Genomic DNA, 18,431 nt, shown 5'->3' with positions numbered 1-18,431 from the left:
GCATTTTCATTTTTTTGGTTATTTAATATTCAGTCTCTGATATTACAGCAAATTAACATTTCCAGCTGAAAAATCTCTAACTGCAACTAGATGCCTTTAATTTTTGACCATTTTAATCTATTTTTCTATACTTTAACTGTAAGCCACGCAGTGGAATTTAAGCGCTCACATTGAAGAGGCTGAAAATCAGGGAGCGGCAGGCAGTTTGTTACTGAGAAGAAGAGAGAAAATTATCTTTCATGCGTTATTTCGGCCAACGAATATGGAGGGAAAATTGCATTCATATAAATGGGGCTGTAATGTGCATGGGAGCTGCACTCATGAATCTTCGTGCATTGACAAAATGATTGATTAGAATGAAAGGATTAACAGTTTATATTAAATAAGCCAGATGAGCAACTGCCAAACTTGTTCATAGATCGTGTAGATTTTTTTCATAGTTTTCACTAATTTTAAAACAGATTTCTCACAGGTGAAGAACCTGACTCTATGGATATGTTTATTTTTCATGATAAACCCATTTTTGCTGGAGTAATAAAATGTTATCACTCTTCAATGTATCACTGATTATTTGTTATGCAAAAGAACAAAACACAATTCTATTTATTACACTGACTCAATATATTGGTTACTGGAATACTTTGTGTTTACAATTATGCAACACAGCTTAGCAATAACTTGAACTGTAATCTAATCAGCAGAATTTCAAGCATCATTATGCAAAGTTCCTAACTGGGACTTTTGCTTCAGCTGGGAACATCATTGTTGAGCTAGATAGAAAGACGTAATTCACAAAGAGCGCTTAGATATTCTTCATTGTCACAATCAATCTGTAAGGCTTTTTCAAAACATTCAATAGCTTCACACTTCTCCCCATCCAACTGGTGCATGAATCCAAGAAGACCAAAGGCCTTGCTGTTTTCTGGATTCCTGTCAATTTGTTTCGTTGCAATCTTTCTCAAGTTTATGCAACATATATGCCATGCCCTTGACCCATTTTTGATCTTAAGTCCTTCCCAGAAATGTGTGATGGCATTTGATTCCGATCTTTTGTGATGCAGTTCAAATAACCCAAACTGTGAATGTATTGCCTGTTTATTATCAGGATGAATACCCTCTATTTCCAGTAGTTTGCTGTAAATTTCCTCTGCTTCATGATATTCTTCATTTAGTGAGCAGATGGTTGCAAAATCTAGCCGTGCAATAACAAATGTTAATGGGCGAAGCTCAAATGCCTTTTCAAAATGGTACTTGCATTGATTAATCAATTCAGCTTTCTGTTGAAAAGCAGGATTGTGAGAGTTTCTGCTGCGTGGATTTTTGATCAGTGACATCAGCTTGATTTTGTAACACAAACCGACTTGGTGGTACAAGAAGGCAGAGTTGGGGGTAATTTCCAATGCTTTCTTCAACAGCTCCAAAGATCTTTCCACAGATCCTTCCCTTCTCAAAAATTTTGCTGCATAACGAATCACATATGGGAGATCGGGGGACTTCTGCAATGCTTGTTCAACTAATGTGAAGGCTTCCTCCTTTTGCTTGAACTCTTGGAGTTTTAGAGCCAACAGCACCATGGCAACAGAGTCATTGGGATCAAGCTCCAGCACACGTCTCAACTGCTTCATTGATTGACTGGAATCAGCATTCTTTGGAGCACCAGAAAACACCTCCAGACGAAACAGGACAATTGCATAGCCAGCATTCCATTCAGTGTCATCAGGGTCTTCCTCCAGAGCCTTTTCAAAACATTCCTTTGCCTCGTCATAATACTTCCTGGTTGATATCAACAGTGCCCAGCCCTTCTCTCCATATACTTCAGGGATCATTGCTGTATAATGAGAGGCATTATGAAATATTTTACAAATCTTCTCCAGCTTGTCGAGGTAGGACTGAGCCTCTGTCAGTTGTCCCATGTGATAATATACCCAGGCATAGTTTCCATAGGTGATGATGCTTCTTTTTTCAAATTCATCTTCATGATTTTCCCTCAGAACTCTTTCAGCTTCCTGTAAGTTTTGAACGGCCTCTTCATAGTTTCCTTGCAGACAGTTTACAAAAGCAAGTTGATTATAGGACCTGGCTTGATACTTCACAGTGGTCTGTATTAAATCTTCTAATCTTTGCTTCATATCATCCAAGTCAATGTTTTCTTTCTGTGGAGCCCACGTGAAGTGACATTGAAGCTGACTGAGTTTTGCTTTCAAGGAGTCCTTCTTGCTGAAAGAAAACACAAAACAAGACCTATTTTATGCATATATCGCTCTGACATTGTTAGTGTTGCAATATCAGTGTTGCAATGGTGGCAAAGCCTGAACAGCTGAGTAGGTGTGCGGGTCAGAGCAGGTGGATATGGAACAATTCCATTGCAGTTTAACCTGCCCCACATCCCTCAGATAGAGGAAAAACCTTTGGAATGCAGTAATGCTACAAAAGGCAAGCGGAAATTAACAACTGGCTCATGAGTGCTCGCTGAAATCTGAGATCAGCTCTTAATAGGAACATAGACAATAACTATCCCACTATTCAATGAAATTACGGCTGATCCTTATCTCAACTCCACTACCCCTTGGTTCCATAACTTTTCATATTCCTGCCTAACAAATGTCTATCAATCTCACTTTTGAAATTTTCATTGGGAGAGAATGTTCTAGATTTCCATTCATCTTTGCCTAAAGAACATATGTATTACCTCGAGCTTTAAGCAACTGTAGCATAACTTGTATCCTTTGTATACTAGCCCCACTGAGATAAAGGCCAATAATGCATTAACATCTCTGATTATTTATTCTATTTGTCCACCAAATTTAGCAACTGTATACATATAACCATTCAGACAATATTCTGATGGTTCTTAGCTTCAAAACGCATAACCTCATATTTCCTCACACTGAACTCTATCTGCCACTCACTTAATCCAGCATAGAACCATAGAAAAATTACAGCACAGAAGGAGGCCATTTGGCCCATTTTGTCCATACCAGACCGAGGACACCCAGGTACCCTTTCTAATCCCACCTTCCTGCACCCAGCCCTTAGCCCTGCAGCTTACAGCACTTCAGGTGCAGATCCAGGTACTTTTTAAAAGAGTTTAAAGTTTCTGCCTCTACCACCAACTTGGGCAGTGCATTCCTGACACCCACTACCCTCTGCGAAAAAAAGTTCTTCCTCATGTTCCCCCTACACCTTCTGCCACTTATCTTGAATCTATGTCCCCTGGTTCTAGAATTCTCCATCAAGGGAAACAATTTCATCCTGCCCAATCTATCTATTCCCCTCATAATTTTGTGCAACTCAATACCATCACCTCTCAGCCTCCTTTATTCTAAGGAAAATAACCCCAACCTATTCAATTTCTTCTCATAGCTACTCTTTTCTAACCCTGCAAAAATTCTTGTAAACCTCCTCTGCACTCTCTTCAGAGCTATTACGTCCTTCCTGTAATGTGGTCACCAGAACTGCACACAATACTCCAGTTGTGGCTTCACCAATGTTTTATACAATTCCAATATTATATCCTTACTTTTATATTCTATACCTCTGCCAATGAGGGAGAGCATTCCATATACCTTCTTTACAACCTTGTCTACTTGAACTGCTGCCTTCAGGGACCTGTGAACTTGTATGCCAAGATCTCTCACTTCATCTAACCCTCTTAGTAAATTCCCATTTATTTTGTAATCACTGTAATTGTTTGACCTCCCTAAATGTATGACATCACACTTCTCTATGTTAAAATCCATCTGCCACTTTACCGCCCACTCCACCAACCCCATCTATATCATTTTGGAGATAATGGTTATCCTCTACACTATCACTACTTGGCCAATCTTTGTGTCATCTGCAAATTTCCCAATCGTGCCCCCCACGTTCACGTCCAAATCGGTAACATATAACACAAACAGCAAGGGTCCCAACACCGAGACCTGTGGAACACCACTTGAGACAACTTTCCATACGCAAGGGCATCCATCGACCATTATCTTTTGTGTCCTGTTACAAAGCCAACCTTTTATCCAGTTTGCCACGTTACCCTGAATCCCATGGGCTTTTACTTTCCTGACCAATTTGCCATGAGGGACCTTGTCAAATGCCTTGCTAAAATCCATGTACACAACATCTACTGCACTACCTTCATCAACCCTTCTTGTCACTTCCTCAAAGAATTCAATCAAATTTGTGAGGCAAGATCTTCCTTTAACAAATCCATGCTGACCATCCCTGACTAGTCCATGCCTTTCCACATGACAGTTAATGCTATCTCTCAGGGTTGATTCTACTAATTTGCTCACCACCAATGTAAGACTAACTGGCCTATAATTGTTTGGCATTTCCTTTGATCCCTTTTTAAATAATGGAACTACAATTGCATTTCTCCAGTCCCCCGGTACCTTCCCTGTATCTAGTGAAAATTGGAAAATCATCCTCAGAGCATCTGCTAACTCCTCCCTGACTTCCTTCAGCAGCCTCAGAAACAATCCATCTGACCCTGGTGACTTATCAACTTTCAAGGGTTTCAACCCTTCGAGTAGTTCCTCTCTCTTTATGACTATCCCATCCAATATCTCACAGTGTTCCTCCTGGACCACTATATCTACATCCTCCCTTTCCGTTGTAAACACGGAGACAAAATATTCATTCAAAACCCTTCCCACAGCCTCTGCACCTACACACAATTTTCCATCTTCGTCTTGGATAGGTTCCATTTTTTCCTTAACTAACCTTTTAGCATTAATGTATTGGTAAAACATCTTTGGGTTATCTTTAACTTTACTTGCTAATCTTTTTTCATGCCCGCTCTTTGAACTCCTTATTTCCTTTTTTACTTTGTCCCTGCACTTCCTATATTTGTCTAGGCTGTCTGCAGTGCTTAGTTCTTTGTGCCTATCATACGCTTTCTTCTTCTGTTTGGTCTTCCCCTGTATTCTTCTAGACAACCAGGGAGGTCTTGATTTGGCAGCACCACTCTTATTTTTGTAGGTGATGTGTCTACTTTGTACAATTAGGATCTCGCTTTTTAGTGCTTCCCACTGGTTTTCCACTGTTTTATCTTCCAGCAGTTCTGTCCAGTGCACCTCAGCCAAGTCCCTTCTCATTTCTGCAAAATTTGCCTTCCCCCAGTTCAAGGCTTTTACTCCTGCCTTATCTCTGTCCTTTTCTATGGTAATGCTAAATCCAACTGAACTGTTATCACTGTCCCCGATATGGTCGCCAACTGTCACTTCACCCACTTGCCCTTCTTCATTCCCCAAGACTTGGTCTAGAATTGTATCTCCTCTCGTTGGGTTTGTCACTAATTGGTTGAAATATTTTCCTGGACACACTACATGAATTTTTCTCCTTCAGTGCCCCTTATATTGTTTGAATCCCAGTTGATATAGGACAGTTGAAGTCTCCTACTAATTTTGCCCTCTTGTTCTTACAAGCAGAAATTTGCCGACATATTTATTCTTCTACCTCCCTTTCACTATTTGGGAGTCTGTAATATACTCCCAGTTGTGTGACTGCCCCTTATTTATTTCTAAGCTCAATCCATAAAGCCTCGTCCATTGACGCATTTAGTATATCATCCCTTCTCACAACTGGAATTGATTTTTTAACCATTAGTGCTACCATCCCTCTTTTTTCATCTCCTACTATCAATGTCCCTTGCAGTTTTCTAATCCTATCTGCACTATTTACTGTGCCACCTATCAAAGTGCCGTTAACAAGCTTGGACACATTGCCTTCTACTCCTTGATCAAAGGCATGGATATATAATTATAATGACAAGCTGAGCCTCAGCACTGATCACTGAGGATACCACTAATCACTTGCTGCCAATTAGAGTACACACCCATTACCCCAACTCTCTGTCTCCCACCTGCTAACCAATTAATTATCCTAGAAAGCTCCAAGACTTGCCTCTAGGTATTTCCAGATCCTGGGATCCTACGTTCATTGCTTCCATACCCTATGAATTACCCCACTCCCCATTTCTCCCAGCGTTCTGAGCTCCCAGAAACTTTTGCTTCCTCCTCTCACATGAAATTTGATTGGGTTGGTTATGATAAATCAGTTCCCCTTCACGCCCACATCCCCCAAAAGTTATGCATATCATTGAAAAACAGCATTCACTTGAAGATTCCTGAATGTGACTTTTATAAAAACGTACACCCCATTTGGACAGTAATGACCTGTGCAACTAATAGCTCCACACTGCCACCCCCTGGAACTTAGCTGGGACTGCTGCATGCATTCTCACTGGGAGGGAGGGCTGTTCCCTGTTGGAGATAGATTGGGGAGAAAGGGTTGGATTTTCAATTGCCCATGGGGGAGAGGTGGTGTGCAGGTGTGCATTGAGAATCACTTTTGAGGGGTGTGACTGGAGTCTGACACCCGTGGAATACGTGTGATTTTCCAAGGGAGGCTAGGGGAGTGCGGGCTGGGGGAGCAGGAAGAGCCTCCAATTAACTGGTTGTCGAGCTCATTTTTGAGTTTATTTAGAGGCTTCTGACCAGCAGAATTTTTAACGGCGAGGAACATGCAGTGTCTGGGACACATCAGGGAGTCATGGGGGTTAATGGTCAACATATTTAAGAAAGAGTGAATATTGCTCAGCTGCTCAGACAGTTACACAGAGTTGGCATTGCTGGTGCTGACAGGGTTACAATTGTTAACAGTGAGTGCTGACACTCTTGCGAGCGATGTAGGAAAACTGGCAAAACCTGGGGAGCTGACGTTGGCAAAGGAAGCCCTAAGGAACCAGTGTAGGCATAGAGGGCATTGGGCTTTGTCACCAGTGATGGATTCCTTCAGGTCCAGGGGATCATCAGTTGGATCCACAGAGGCACCTGGGCACCAACAGACCAGCTAGCCAGATTCCTGTATAGAAAAGGCTTCCACTCGAGACTGTGTGTCCTGTTGGTCTGTAAACACAGGAAGCACATCTTGCCAGTTTGTGCTGGATCCCAGGCAGCTACGCTGATGCCTTTATCCTTGGAGGTGCTGCATCTCTTCAGGACCCTGTGCGTGGTTACTAGGAGATAACGGTTATTCTCAACAAAGCATAGCAACGAAAACAAGATGGGCTGGAGTAACAAGCGCTGCTCGGAGGATTCCAAAGGCATCCAGGGGCGGCTCATTCGATCTGGCTGCAGCCTTTGTCCTCCTTCAGTCCATAATTCGGTGTGTACCTCTTCCAACGCAATGTAGCGAAGTGCAAACCTGCTCCCCCATTGCCCGCACGTGAACTGGCTTTTTAAATAGTCACGGTGAAACCCCGCCAATGAGTCCGCTTCACTCCCATCTAACAGGCGCTGAAAATATGAAATACGGAGGTAAAATGATGAGGAATCCCTGTAGACATCAGTCATTCTCACATCCACTATAGTGTGTCATGACCCGCTGTCCCCCAACCTGCCCCCAAGTCCTGTCTCCCCATTAATATTGGGACATCACTGTCACGATTATTTAACAAGCCAAGGCATGTAATCATGCTGTGTAAAGTGTTGCGATCACTAACCTCATGATGCTGATCTGGGTTGTACTGAGTTTGATTGCAGGTAGTCGCTCAGTGAAACGCTGGATAAAACTTGGCTCCTCAGATATTTTTATAGCTTCGGGAATCTCATGATTTCGCGGAATTGCTGCTTGAAAGTGAAAGTGGAAATTGAAACTGGAAAGTGAATCTTGACCTCAGCCTTTTCCTCCCATGATTATAGAAGCCGCCCATTCCTCAAAACCTGGGAGATAAAATCGCGACGGGAATGGGGCGCTTCTCAAATGCGGGAGGGGGCGTCTCTATGAAATCCGGTGGTCTCTGATATTGTGGTGATGCTGAGGTTAAGGGGGCATGACTGGGGAATCAGAACTCGAGGAGAATGGAGGCTTAGGAGGAGTGATAGGAATGAGGGCTTGGGGTGAGAGGGAGACTGGAGACTCGGGATAGATGGAGATTGGGGAATGATGGAGAGAGGGTGATCCGTCTCTTCCCCATGGAAACCTGCCCCCTCCTCTCAACCTCTTGGGTCATGGCCTCCAGAGATCCTTCCCAGAAGGAAAAAACAGTTTGGACCAGAACTCTTATTACCCAGTTTTACTCCTGTTCCATTTTAAGGTAAACAAGAGTAGTTCGGAGCATTAATCTTCTTGCCCAGATTTTACTGTTTTTTTTTCCTTCTAGATTGGAGTGCGCTCTCTCTCGCACTCTCTGTGTCAGAGTGACACTCAGAATCACAGAATCACACAGCGCAGAAGAGGCCCTTCGGCCTATCGAGTCTGCACTGATTCATGAGAAACACCTGACCTACCTACCTAATCCCATTTATCAACATTTGGCCCATAGCCTTGAATGTTATGATTGCCAAGTGCTCATCCAGGTAGATTTTAAAGGATGTGAGGCAACCTGCCTCCACCACCCTGCCAGGCAGAGCATTCCAGACTGTCACCACCCTCTGGTTAAAAAGGTTTTTCCTCACATTCCCCCTAAACCTTCTGCCCCTCATCTTGTACTTGTGTCCCCTTGTGAGGAATTACAAATTTGGGTTAGTGCCCCTGCGATCTCTTCCCTTGCCTCCTCAGCAGTCTGGGACACAAATCATCCGGACCTGGAGATTTGTCCACTTTTAAACCTGCCAACACCTCCAATACCATGTCACTACCTATATCAATTTGCTCAAGAACCCCGCAGTTTCTCTCCTCGAGTTCCATACCTTCATCCTCATTTTCTTGGGTGAAGATGGATGTGAAGTATTTATTCAACACTCTAGCGATGTCCTCTGGCTCCACCCATTGATTGTCCCCTTGGTCCCGAATGGGCACCACTCATTCCCTGGTTATCCTCTTCCCATTAGTATACTTATAGAATATCTTGGGATTTCCCCTACTTTTACAGCTCGAGCTTTCTCATATCCCCTCTTTGCTTTCTTAATTGCTTTCTTAAGCTCCACCCTGCACTTTCTGTACTCCACTAATGCCTCTGCTGATTTGTTCCCCTTAAACCTGCTAAAGGCCTCTCTTTTCCTTCTCACCGTATCCTGAATATCTCTGGCTTTCCATGGTTCTCTGGGCTTGTTATTTCTTTCTATCACCCTAGAGGGAACATGTTGAGCCAGTACCCTCCCCATTTCCTTTTTGAATGCCCCCCACTGCTCTTCTGTAGATTTCCCCACAAGTAACTGTTCCCAGTCTACCTTGACTACATCCTGCCTTATTTTACTGAAATACACTCACCCAATCCAACACATTTTTTTGCAACCTGTCTATTTCTTTGTCCATAACAAGCTTAACTTGTACCATGTTGTGGTCGCTATCAATAAAATGCTCCCCCACCATTAACTCAGCTACCTTTCTGGCTTCATTCCCCAGAATTAGATCCAGCACTGCGCCATCCCTTGTTGAACCCTCTACATATTGACCTACAAAGTTCTGCTGTACACATTTCAAGAATTCCACTCCATCCAAGCACTTAACACTATGTCTATCCCAATTAATGTTGGGAAAGTTGAAATCACCTCATATAATTATACTATTGTTAATGCTTTACGCACCTCTGCGGACTGTGCACATATTTGCTCCTCAATTTCCCACTGTCTACCTGGGTCTCTATAATAAACACCTAACAATGTGTCCCTTTTAAATTCCTAAGAGCTACCCACAAAGCTTCATTTGATGCCCCCTCCAAGATATCATCTCTTCTTACTGCAGTAACTGATTCCTTAACTAATAATGCAATGCCTCCTCCTCTTTTACCACCTCCCCTGTTGTGCCTCAAGATTCTATATCCTAGAATGTTGAGCTGCCAACTCTGCCCTTCCCTCAACCACATCCCTGTGATGGCTACTATATCACAATTCCACGTGTCAATCCTCACTCTTAACTCACCCGGCATTAAAGTAGGGGCCATCCAGCCTTGCCTTGCTCCCTTGAAACTTAATGCATCTGTATTCCCTCTGACTTGATTGTTTTACTGTATTATGATGTGTCTCGATTGATGGGTCTTCTTTTCTGCAGCAAACAATTTCAGATTCTATCCCACCCGCTCCTGCAGCCTGAGGACACCTCCCCTGTTAAACAGAGCAGGGTAGCTGTATAGTGTTTTACCCAGGTGATCCTCGCTCTCAGCTTGTGCAGTTTCGGGGCATTTGTGTTCTGTTTTCATGTTGAATATCACCAGGTTATAGGATTATTATTTGTTACAGGGTATCAGGGCATTATACCGACTATTAGCAGTTGTAAATGGACTATCAGGGAGCTGTTGTATTATACTGATAAATATGAGGGGAATCAGACTGTTGTCAGTATTGCTATTGACATTTTAGTGAGTTACGATTGTTTGAATCAAAGTTCCTTCGACATATGGGGCGATTTTTCCCAAGGATTCAGAGGTGGGAGATGGTGGCTGGAAAAATTGCAGAGAAGGATGCCATGCTGTCTCCCCGCTCTGTCCTTGGAGGAGGTTTCTTGCTGGCAGAAAGCCAATAAAAGTTTATCAGCAACCAGTTAACAGGAAACTTCCAGAGTAAATCCCTCAGTTCCCAATTTTCCCTCACTTAGTTCCCCCTCTCCCATCCCTCAGTTCTCCTTTTCCTTGGTTCCACCTCTTCCCTCCCTTGGTTTTCTCTTCCTTGGTTTCCATTTTCCGTTGTCCTCATCCCTCCTCTTCTCAGTTGCATCCTCTTTGCCCCTTCCTTAGCACTTCCCCTCCCTCAGATTCCCCCCTCCTCCTTCCTCTGATTCCCTGCTCCTCCCTCGGATTCACCCCTCCTCCTCTCTCAAGTCCCCCTCCTGCTTCCTCTGATTCCCTTTCTTCCTCCCTCGGTTTCCACCTGCTCCTCACGGTTTCCCTCCTCCCTCCCCTCCCCCTCCCTTGAATTCCACCTCTTACCTCAGATAACCCTGTCCTCTGCCCTCGAACTCACCTCTCCTCTTCCCTCAGATTCCCCCCTTCTCCCTTGAATTCTCACCCTCCTCTCTCAAACCTCCCCCTCCTCCTCCCTCGGGTTTTCCCCCATCCTCCCTCGGATTTCCCGCTCCTCTTCCAACCAGGTCAATTACCATCCCAGCAGTTTACTCTCGACCATGTTCGGAAATCGGGATAGTTTAAGTAAGTTATATGTGTATCTGGGTGTGTGAAGAATAATGTTTAATGTTTAAGTTTGATTTGTATTTCTGTATTTGTCTGTTAAGAAAGGGAGTTGAGTTTTAGTTTAACTTTAAAAGATGCCTGCATTTCTAATGAGGTTTTTTACGAGACTTGAAGGAATGTTAAAGCAAATAAGAGTAGACAAACTGTGCTGTTGCCCAGTAACTGGGGTGCTGAGAGGGAGACCCACCCACACACACACACAGACAGAGAAACCGAAAGCAGTTTGAGTCAGTTGGTCATTATGCTGTAAGCGGAAGGGAGCAGTTTAAGACTCTCTCTCTAACTGACTTACCAGCAGACTTTGGAGGGAAGTAAGTTTCAGAATGTTTGATGAGTTGCTCTGAAGTTAAACTAACAGTGAATGTCAAGTAAGCTCTGAACCTCAAGGGAAATGCCAAGTTGTCAGCGGTCTACTGGGAGAGGGATTTGCAGAGAGAGTAGATTTCCCAAAAGAACCAAACGGTCCCAAGGACAAGGAGTGAGATAGAAAGGAGGGGCCCCAAGAACACGTTATAGTCAAAGAAAGGAGAGGAATCTGTGGAACTGAAAGAATGGAGCAGAGGAGAAGGCTCCATGCTTCAGGCTTAAGGAGAAGAAAGCTGCAGGAAGCAGATTTAAAGCAAGAAGCCTAAAGGTCCAAAGAGACAACTGAAGGTCTGTAACTCTTTGCTGTGGGCATGTGCAACAGTAGGGTGCTGTTGGCACAGCAGAGCATTTGAGAGAGAGAGCATGGAAGGAAGTTTGAATGCACATGGTGATCCAAGGGAAGAACATTGGAAGGAGAGTTCAAAACCCTGGAGGTCAAACTTTGCAGAGGATGTCTGATAGAAAGCGTTCTTTGGGAGAAGATTCCGAAATGAGTTCTTAGAGAATGGAGATTGAAAACCCTTGTGTGAAAGATGGATTTTGGTGTGACTGCTTGGCTTGCGGTGTGACAAGCATCTGTTGGGGGTGAGGTGGGGGTGCATGGGAGGGTGTTAAGGAGAGATCTGTTTTGGGTGGTATCTGTCACTTGGTTTCAGAGAATGCTATGTCTGACCGCAGGTTGCCTTTTGGATTACATGGGCTGTGTACTTACAGTGAACATTAGAGTATAAGATAGCTTTGGTAACTTGTGTTATCCTTTCAAACCTGTATATAGGTTATATGAAGTTATAGGTTGTGGGTGAAGGAGTGTTGTACTATAGTTCCTCATTTCTTTTTTACTAATGGTTTGTTCTTTTGTTAAATGTTCATCAGCTGACTCCTGTGACACTTTTCAGTAGCCATGCTCCACATATCTAAACAAAAAATAAAAGTTAGGATCTATCATGCTGGGTTCCATCCTGGGATTAGGCTTATCCAATAGTAACATCAGCTGGGATCATAACAATCATCAGTAGAGAGACAGAGGGGAGGGTTATCAACATTGCTATCAAGCAGCACTTGCTCAGCAGTAACCTGCTCACTGATGCTCAGTTTAGGTTCCGCCAGGGCCACTCAGCTCATGACCTCTTTACAGCCTTGGTTCAAACATGAACAACAGAACTGAACTCCCAAGGTGAGGTAAGAATGACTGCCCTTGACATTAAGGCTGCATTTGATAGAACATGGCATCAAGGAGTGCTAGCAAATCTGGAGCCAGTGGGAATCGGGGGAAAACTCTCTGCCGGTTGGAGTTATACCAAGCACAAAGGAAGGTGGTTGTGCTTGTTCAAGGTCAGTCATCTCAGTTCCTGGACATTGCTGAGGAGTTCCTGAAGGTAGTGTCCATGGTCCAACCATTTTCAGCTGCTTTATCAATAACTTTCCTTCCACCATAAGGTCAGAAGTGGGGATGTTTGCTGATGATTTGCACAATTTTAAGCACCATTTGCGACTCCTCACATACTGAAGAAACCCATGTCCAAATCAGCAACACCTATGACAAGTAACATTTGCTCCACTTAAGTGCCAGGTAATGGCCATCTCCAACAAGAGAGAATCTAATTGTCGTCCCTTGACATTCAATGGCATTACTAACACTGAATCCCCCATTATCAACATCCTGGGGGGTTACCATTGACCAGAAACTGAACTGGACTTGCCATATAAAAACTGTGGCTACAAAAGCAGGTCAGAGACTAGGAATCCTACAGTGAGTAATTAACCTCCTGGCTCCCAAAGCCTGTCTACCTTCTACAAGGCACAAGTCAGGAGTGTGATGAAACACTCCCCACTTGCCTGGATGAGTGCAGCTCTCGCAACATTCAAGAGGCTTGACACCGTCCAGGACAAAACAGCCCACTCAATTGACACCTCTTCCACAAACATTCACTCCCTTCAACATTGTTGAAAAATGGTAGCAGTGTGTACCATCTACAAGATGCACTGTAGAAACTCACCAAGGCTCCTTGGACAGCATCGTTCAAACCCACGATCAATACCACCTAGAAGGACAAGGGCAGCAGATAGATGGGAACACCACCACCTGCAAGTTCCCCTCCAAGTCACTCACCATCCTGACTTGGAAATATATCACGGTTCCTTGATTATCACTGGGTCAAAATTCTGTCACTCCCTCCCTAACAGCACTGTTGGTGTACCTACACCACAGGGACTGCAGTGAATCAAGAAGACAGCTCACGACCACCTTCTCAAGGGCAATTAGGAATGGACAATAAATGCTAGCTGAGCCAGCGATGCCCACATCCCATAAATGTCAATTAAAAAATCTGCTCAAATCTCTGCACTTCAGAAGGAGATGTCGTCCTTCAACATCAGTTTGTCTCTATCTTGCAATCTTCAAAAACACTTCAAACCAATGCTATTAGCAATCCCTTCATGTTTTCGGACATGATGGGGGGAATTTTATGGAGGTGATGGGGGCCTTGACCGCTGGCTGGAGAGTTCGCAAGGGACCCACACTGCCTCCTTGTCGGAAGGGCTGCCAGATTACCAGCCAGTCAGGTAATTAACAGGCCACCTGTGGGTCTTTTACGGGATCAGGACCTCGCGGAACAGAAAGCAGAAAGCATCGGGAACAGACCCAATGAGAGCTGCTGGCTAATCAGAGTTCGGCAGCTCTCATGGCTAGTGTGGGAAAAACATCCACAAGGAGACCTGGAATCACTGAGCATCCCAGGCAAAGCTGAGAAATGGCAAATGGGATTTTTGGGGGAGGCTGGATGTAGGGGGTCAGCAGAAGGGCAGAGGCATGGCTCTCAGCGGGCCCACCCCTTCACACCTTCTGATGCTGGCTCCCTTGATCAGGCACTGAGTGCCTTTGAACAGGGGACTCTCCCCAAGAGACCACATGCAACCTGCACTGCTCCCAGTGTGGTGACAGACCCACCGCCTTTGCTGAATACAAACACCATGGGAAGAGGCCGTTAATTGGACATTAATTGGCAGTGGGATGGGAAGGCCGCCACCGATGGGCCTTCTCGCCACAGACTTAATCAGGGTGGAGGTGGGAAGGTGGCAGAGCCACTACCCTTCACCCTTTGTTGGCATCTGGTTACAAACAATGTCCGATATATATGCAGAATGGGTCATTAACTTTAAGAGCAGCAATGACATAATGCAGTGTTAGTCTGAGTGTGCCCTATAGGTGACCCCACCGCAAATATTAAACAAAGCAGAGAATACAAATATGACATTTAACAGCATTGTGCAATATTGTTAATTTAATAGGAAAATATCCTTTAGCTATATATAACACTGTGCAGATGATAACAGCATTTCAGTGATTTTGTCAGCCCCCATTAACCTGTTCTGCACATTGCACTGTATGAACACAATAACAGTAAAATTCATACTTGGAGGAAAGATTCAATACTTGTAACCCAGATAAACTGCAAAAGATCTTTTCCATTTTGTAAAAGGATTAGAAGACTTTCTCCTGTCTATGTGCATAATATTATTCAATATAATTATTTCATAGAAGGGATACAACTGGATTCTATTTTGTCAGTAATCTGACAGGGTAGAAGATCAAATGACCCTTGAGCAACAAAGTGGAATGATTGAACAACATAGGCCTTTACTGTCAGTGAGAAGCAGTGGAATCCTCAGGTGTCTCTCTACGACACAACTTTTAAGAGGCTAGAGGACAAACACTCAATGGCTCACAATTGTTTCTGTGTTTTCTTGATTGTTTAGTCTTAAGACTGTGCTGATTGCTTCTTCACACCACAATATTTTCTCAATATCTATGATACAACCAAACTTATCATTGCATCTCATTCCTCAAAAAATTCTAAAAAGCACCAAGATAGAGTGGGATAATAGGTAAGTAGACTAAAAGACAAGATTAAAGTCAATGGAAAAGACTCTTAAGAATCTTATGCTGTGCAAAAGAGGTTACTGATTCACTTTGAGCCTGATATGTACCCCTGTCCTGGAAATTTCATCCCACAAAGCCTGCTCACAGTAAAGTTCCGTTAGCAATAAAATAAACAGAACTCCAAACATGATAATACCACCCTGTGTTTGTAAAAGAATTATGGCTGACAAAGGCCATCCAGTCCAGCTCATCTCATCCATCCAGAATGATATGGGAACATTCGTATTAGGAGAAGGAGTAGGCTATCCAGCCTCTTGAGCCTACTCTGCCATTTGATAACATAGCTTACGTTACACTAATAACTATAATTCAAAAGTATTTGGCTGTAAAGTGATTTGAGATATCTGTGAAAGGTGCTGTATAAATGTAGGTTTTATCTTTCTTTCATTACACGTACATGCAGTAGACAGGGTGACTATAGCAATGGCAAAATTGGAGGCCCAATGCTGATTCCTTTAGGATAATTAATCACTGAGCAATCAACTGATGTTCGAAAAGTGGCTACAAAGAAATCATTGCTTCTATAATTCAACTCTGTGGCTAACACGATCGTATCATTCTGGATTTTCTGGCAACAACCCACAATATACCATAAATAGCATTTGTCCCTTTTATGCTAAAGGCACTATCCCCAGATTTGTCAATCAGATGTCTACAGGGAAAAATGTAGGGTGAATTGCTAACCTGAATTTTTCAGAGAAGAATGATACATAGTACATAAATTCAGTGCAGTCTTAACTCAAGAGCTGGATTGTTTCCCTTTCCCCCGGAAGCTGTCATACAAATTATGTTGTACAATGTGAATTTGCAGTCTAAAATAGAAAAGTGTAAGTATTAGGTAAGAAACTCCAACAGCAAAATTGACCACCCCAACCTTTGCCCATGACACAGCTGCCACCCCACTTCCCAAACCCAAATCCCCCCACAACAACCTCCAAACTCACAATACCTCTCCAATGCCCCCAGCCACCCCCACCCCAAACATCTCCAACCTACCCCCACCTCCTCCACCAAAACCACCAACCCCCACCCCCAAACACTGCAAACATCCACCATGGCCCAGCGCCCTAATCCTTCCATCCTCATAACCCCTAATGTCACCAACATCCCCAAACTCCCACCACCCAGAACCATCCTCACCCCTCAAACACCCCAACAAACTCCACACTTCAAGCCACCCAACCTCCCCACATCCAATATACCTTCAACACCGCCCCAATCTCCCCGCAACCTCCTATGACCATCCCTCTCTGCCACTGCCCACCAAGCATCGAATTGGCTCAAAGCAAAGAATTCACTTACCATTTTTCAAGCAAGAAAACTTCCACTTACTGCTGTTGCTGACCCTCAAGTTCTGTTTCCTGGCAGGCTTTTCAAAGAGAAAAGGAAATCATGATCTCTGCCCGAAGGTCGAAGCAGCAATAGCAGCAGACAGTGAAATTGACCTGAAAAACTGGATTTTTAAACAATTAACACTCCTGGGAAGAAGGTTCTGATTTTTTTTATGTCAGTTTTTCAGGTCTGCAGCTCTGCCTCTGGCTGCCCAGGCTGGGGGACAACAAGAAATTGCATTTACAGCAATGAGCTGGGGCCCCCCAGACCCTGGGACCTAGTGTTTGGCATCATCTGCAACCCCTTCTACTAGGCCCTGGGGACAATTACAGCGTGGGACAAATGGCAACAGAACTTGAAGAAAGGCTAGAGTGAAGAAAGCCATGGTGAAAATCTTACTTCTACTTGAGTATTTTGACCAGGTGGAAGGCTTGGATAAAGATGAGAAGAGGTAGAACTGGCACCGTAGGTTTACGAGGTATGGAACAGCTTCAGGATTAACAGTGAAGACTAATAGAGAACAGGTCAGTACTCTTCTATATGTCATACGCAGTAGTGCAGACAATGTGATGGTCATAAAGGGCATAAATGAAGCAATAGTGACATATAAAGAGGCTATAAAATCCTTTGACACTTTTCTTCAGTCTTAGAAGGAACAATGTTGTAGAAAGGATGAAACTCAATAAACAATGAGAGTGCAAGAGCGTAGATTCTTTCATTAATGATTTATGTTGATTTGCTGAGAATTGCGAGTATGGAGATGTAAAAGATGAATTAATTTGGGGTCCCATTGTTGTAGGAGTCTTAGAGGGCCTTGATCAGATTTTCTGCAGTCAAGGGAGGATTTGACACTATCAAAGCCTGTGCAGTTAACTAGGCAGTCAGAAGTTCAAAAACAATATCATCTACTTATTTGAGGTGATAAGGAGATCTCATGGAGACAATCGATGGACACAATGCAGTTTTTTGGATGCAGAAGTAACTGCTAACTATTCAAAAATACCGAAAGAGTGAAGAGTAGCCTCTGTCACTCAGTGTTCCCGCTGTGGTGGAAAAAGTTTGCACTGACATGAAGAATGTCCTGCCAGAAATGCAGAGTGCCATTCTTGTAAGGGGAGAGGAAATTTTAAATCTGCATACTGCAGCAACAAGTTCCTAATGCAGGAAATCATGTAGAAACCAATTAAACATGTAGTATTCAGGGAATTGCAGATGAAAAATATAATGAAATGTCATTCTTGGGAGAAATTACAGGATCTAATGGGAACTATTGGAGTGTAGACATTATGGTCAATGGGTATAAAGCAAATCTCAAATTAGATACTGAACAGGAGATTCAGTACTTTCAGACACAGAACAGTGGAGAAGAAGGTATGGAAAGAATCCCTGCAGCCATATGAACCCGAGGTCCAGGAGGCATTCACTTAAGGGTCAAGGGACAGCTGACTGCGAAACTTCAGTACAAAGGAAGAGAAATCTCTAAAGCTTTGTACATTCTCCAAAGCAAATGTTATTCGCTGTTAAGCCGAAAAGGTTGTACAGATCTACAACTCATCTATGAAGTTGATGAACTCAGAAACCCAGAAAGACAGACACAATTGTGAACAGAGATCCTACAATTATTTGGAGGTCTGGGGAAGCTGAAAATTTCCCATCACATCACATTGA

At 43.5% G+C, this 18,431-nt stretch overlaps 1 protein-coding gene across 3 annotated transcripts; it reads right to left on the bottom strand.

Moving 5' to 3' along the window:
* Window positions 1-486: 486 nt before the first annotated feature.
* Window positions 487-16,788, bottom strand: LOC121290127 (interferon-induced protein with tetratricopeptide repeats 5-like). 3 transcript variants are annotated; one of them, XM_041210328.1, is made up of 3 exons: window positions 16,734-16,788; window positions 7,502-7,628; window positions 487-2,217 (listed from the first exon to the last, which is right to left on the bottom strand). In XM_041210328.1, exons 2-3 carry the CDS (start codon window positions 7,504-7,506, stop codon window positions 771-773), a joined length of 1,452 nt encoding a protein of 483 aa, XP_041066262.1. In that variant the 5' UTR covers window positions 7,507-7,628; window positions 16,734-16,788; the 3' UTR covers window positions 487-770. The 3 variants fall into 3 exon arrangements, with proteins under 3 accessions (XP_041066262.1, XP_041066260.1, XP_041066261.1); XM_041210326.1 differs by lacking the exon at window positions 16,734-16,788 and adding an exon at window positions 16,116-16,208 and having other exon boundaries at window positions 7,502-7,625; XM_041210327.1 differs by lacking the exon at window positions 16,734-16,788 and adding an exon at window positions 7,173-7,295 and having other exon boundaries at window positions 7,502-7,637.
* Between the last annotated feature and the right edge of the window lie 1,643 nt (window positions 16,789-18,431).

The sequence above is a fragment of the Carcharodon carcharias genome, chromosome 17 (genome assembly GCF_017639515.1).
Source record: "Carcharodon carcharias isolate sCarCar2 chromosome 17, sCarCar2.pri, whole genome shotgun sequence".
NCBI lineage: Eukaryota > Metazoa > Chordata > Chondrichthyes > Lamniformes > Lamnidae > Carcharodon > Carcharodon carcharias.
The sequence above is the reverse complement of the archived record's forward strand: the minus strand, read 5'-3'. Positions and strand labels throughout refer to the sequence as shown.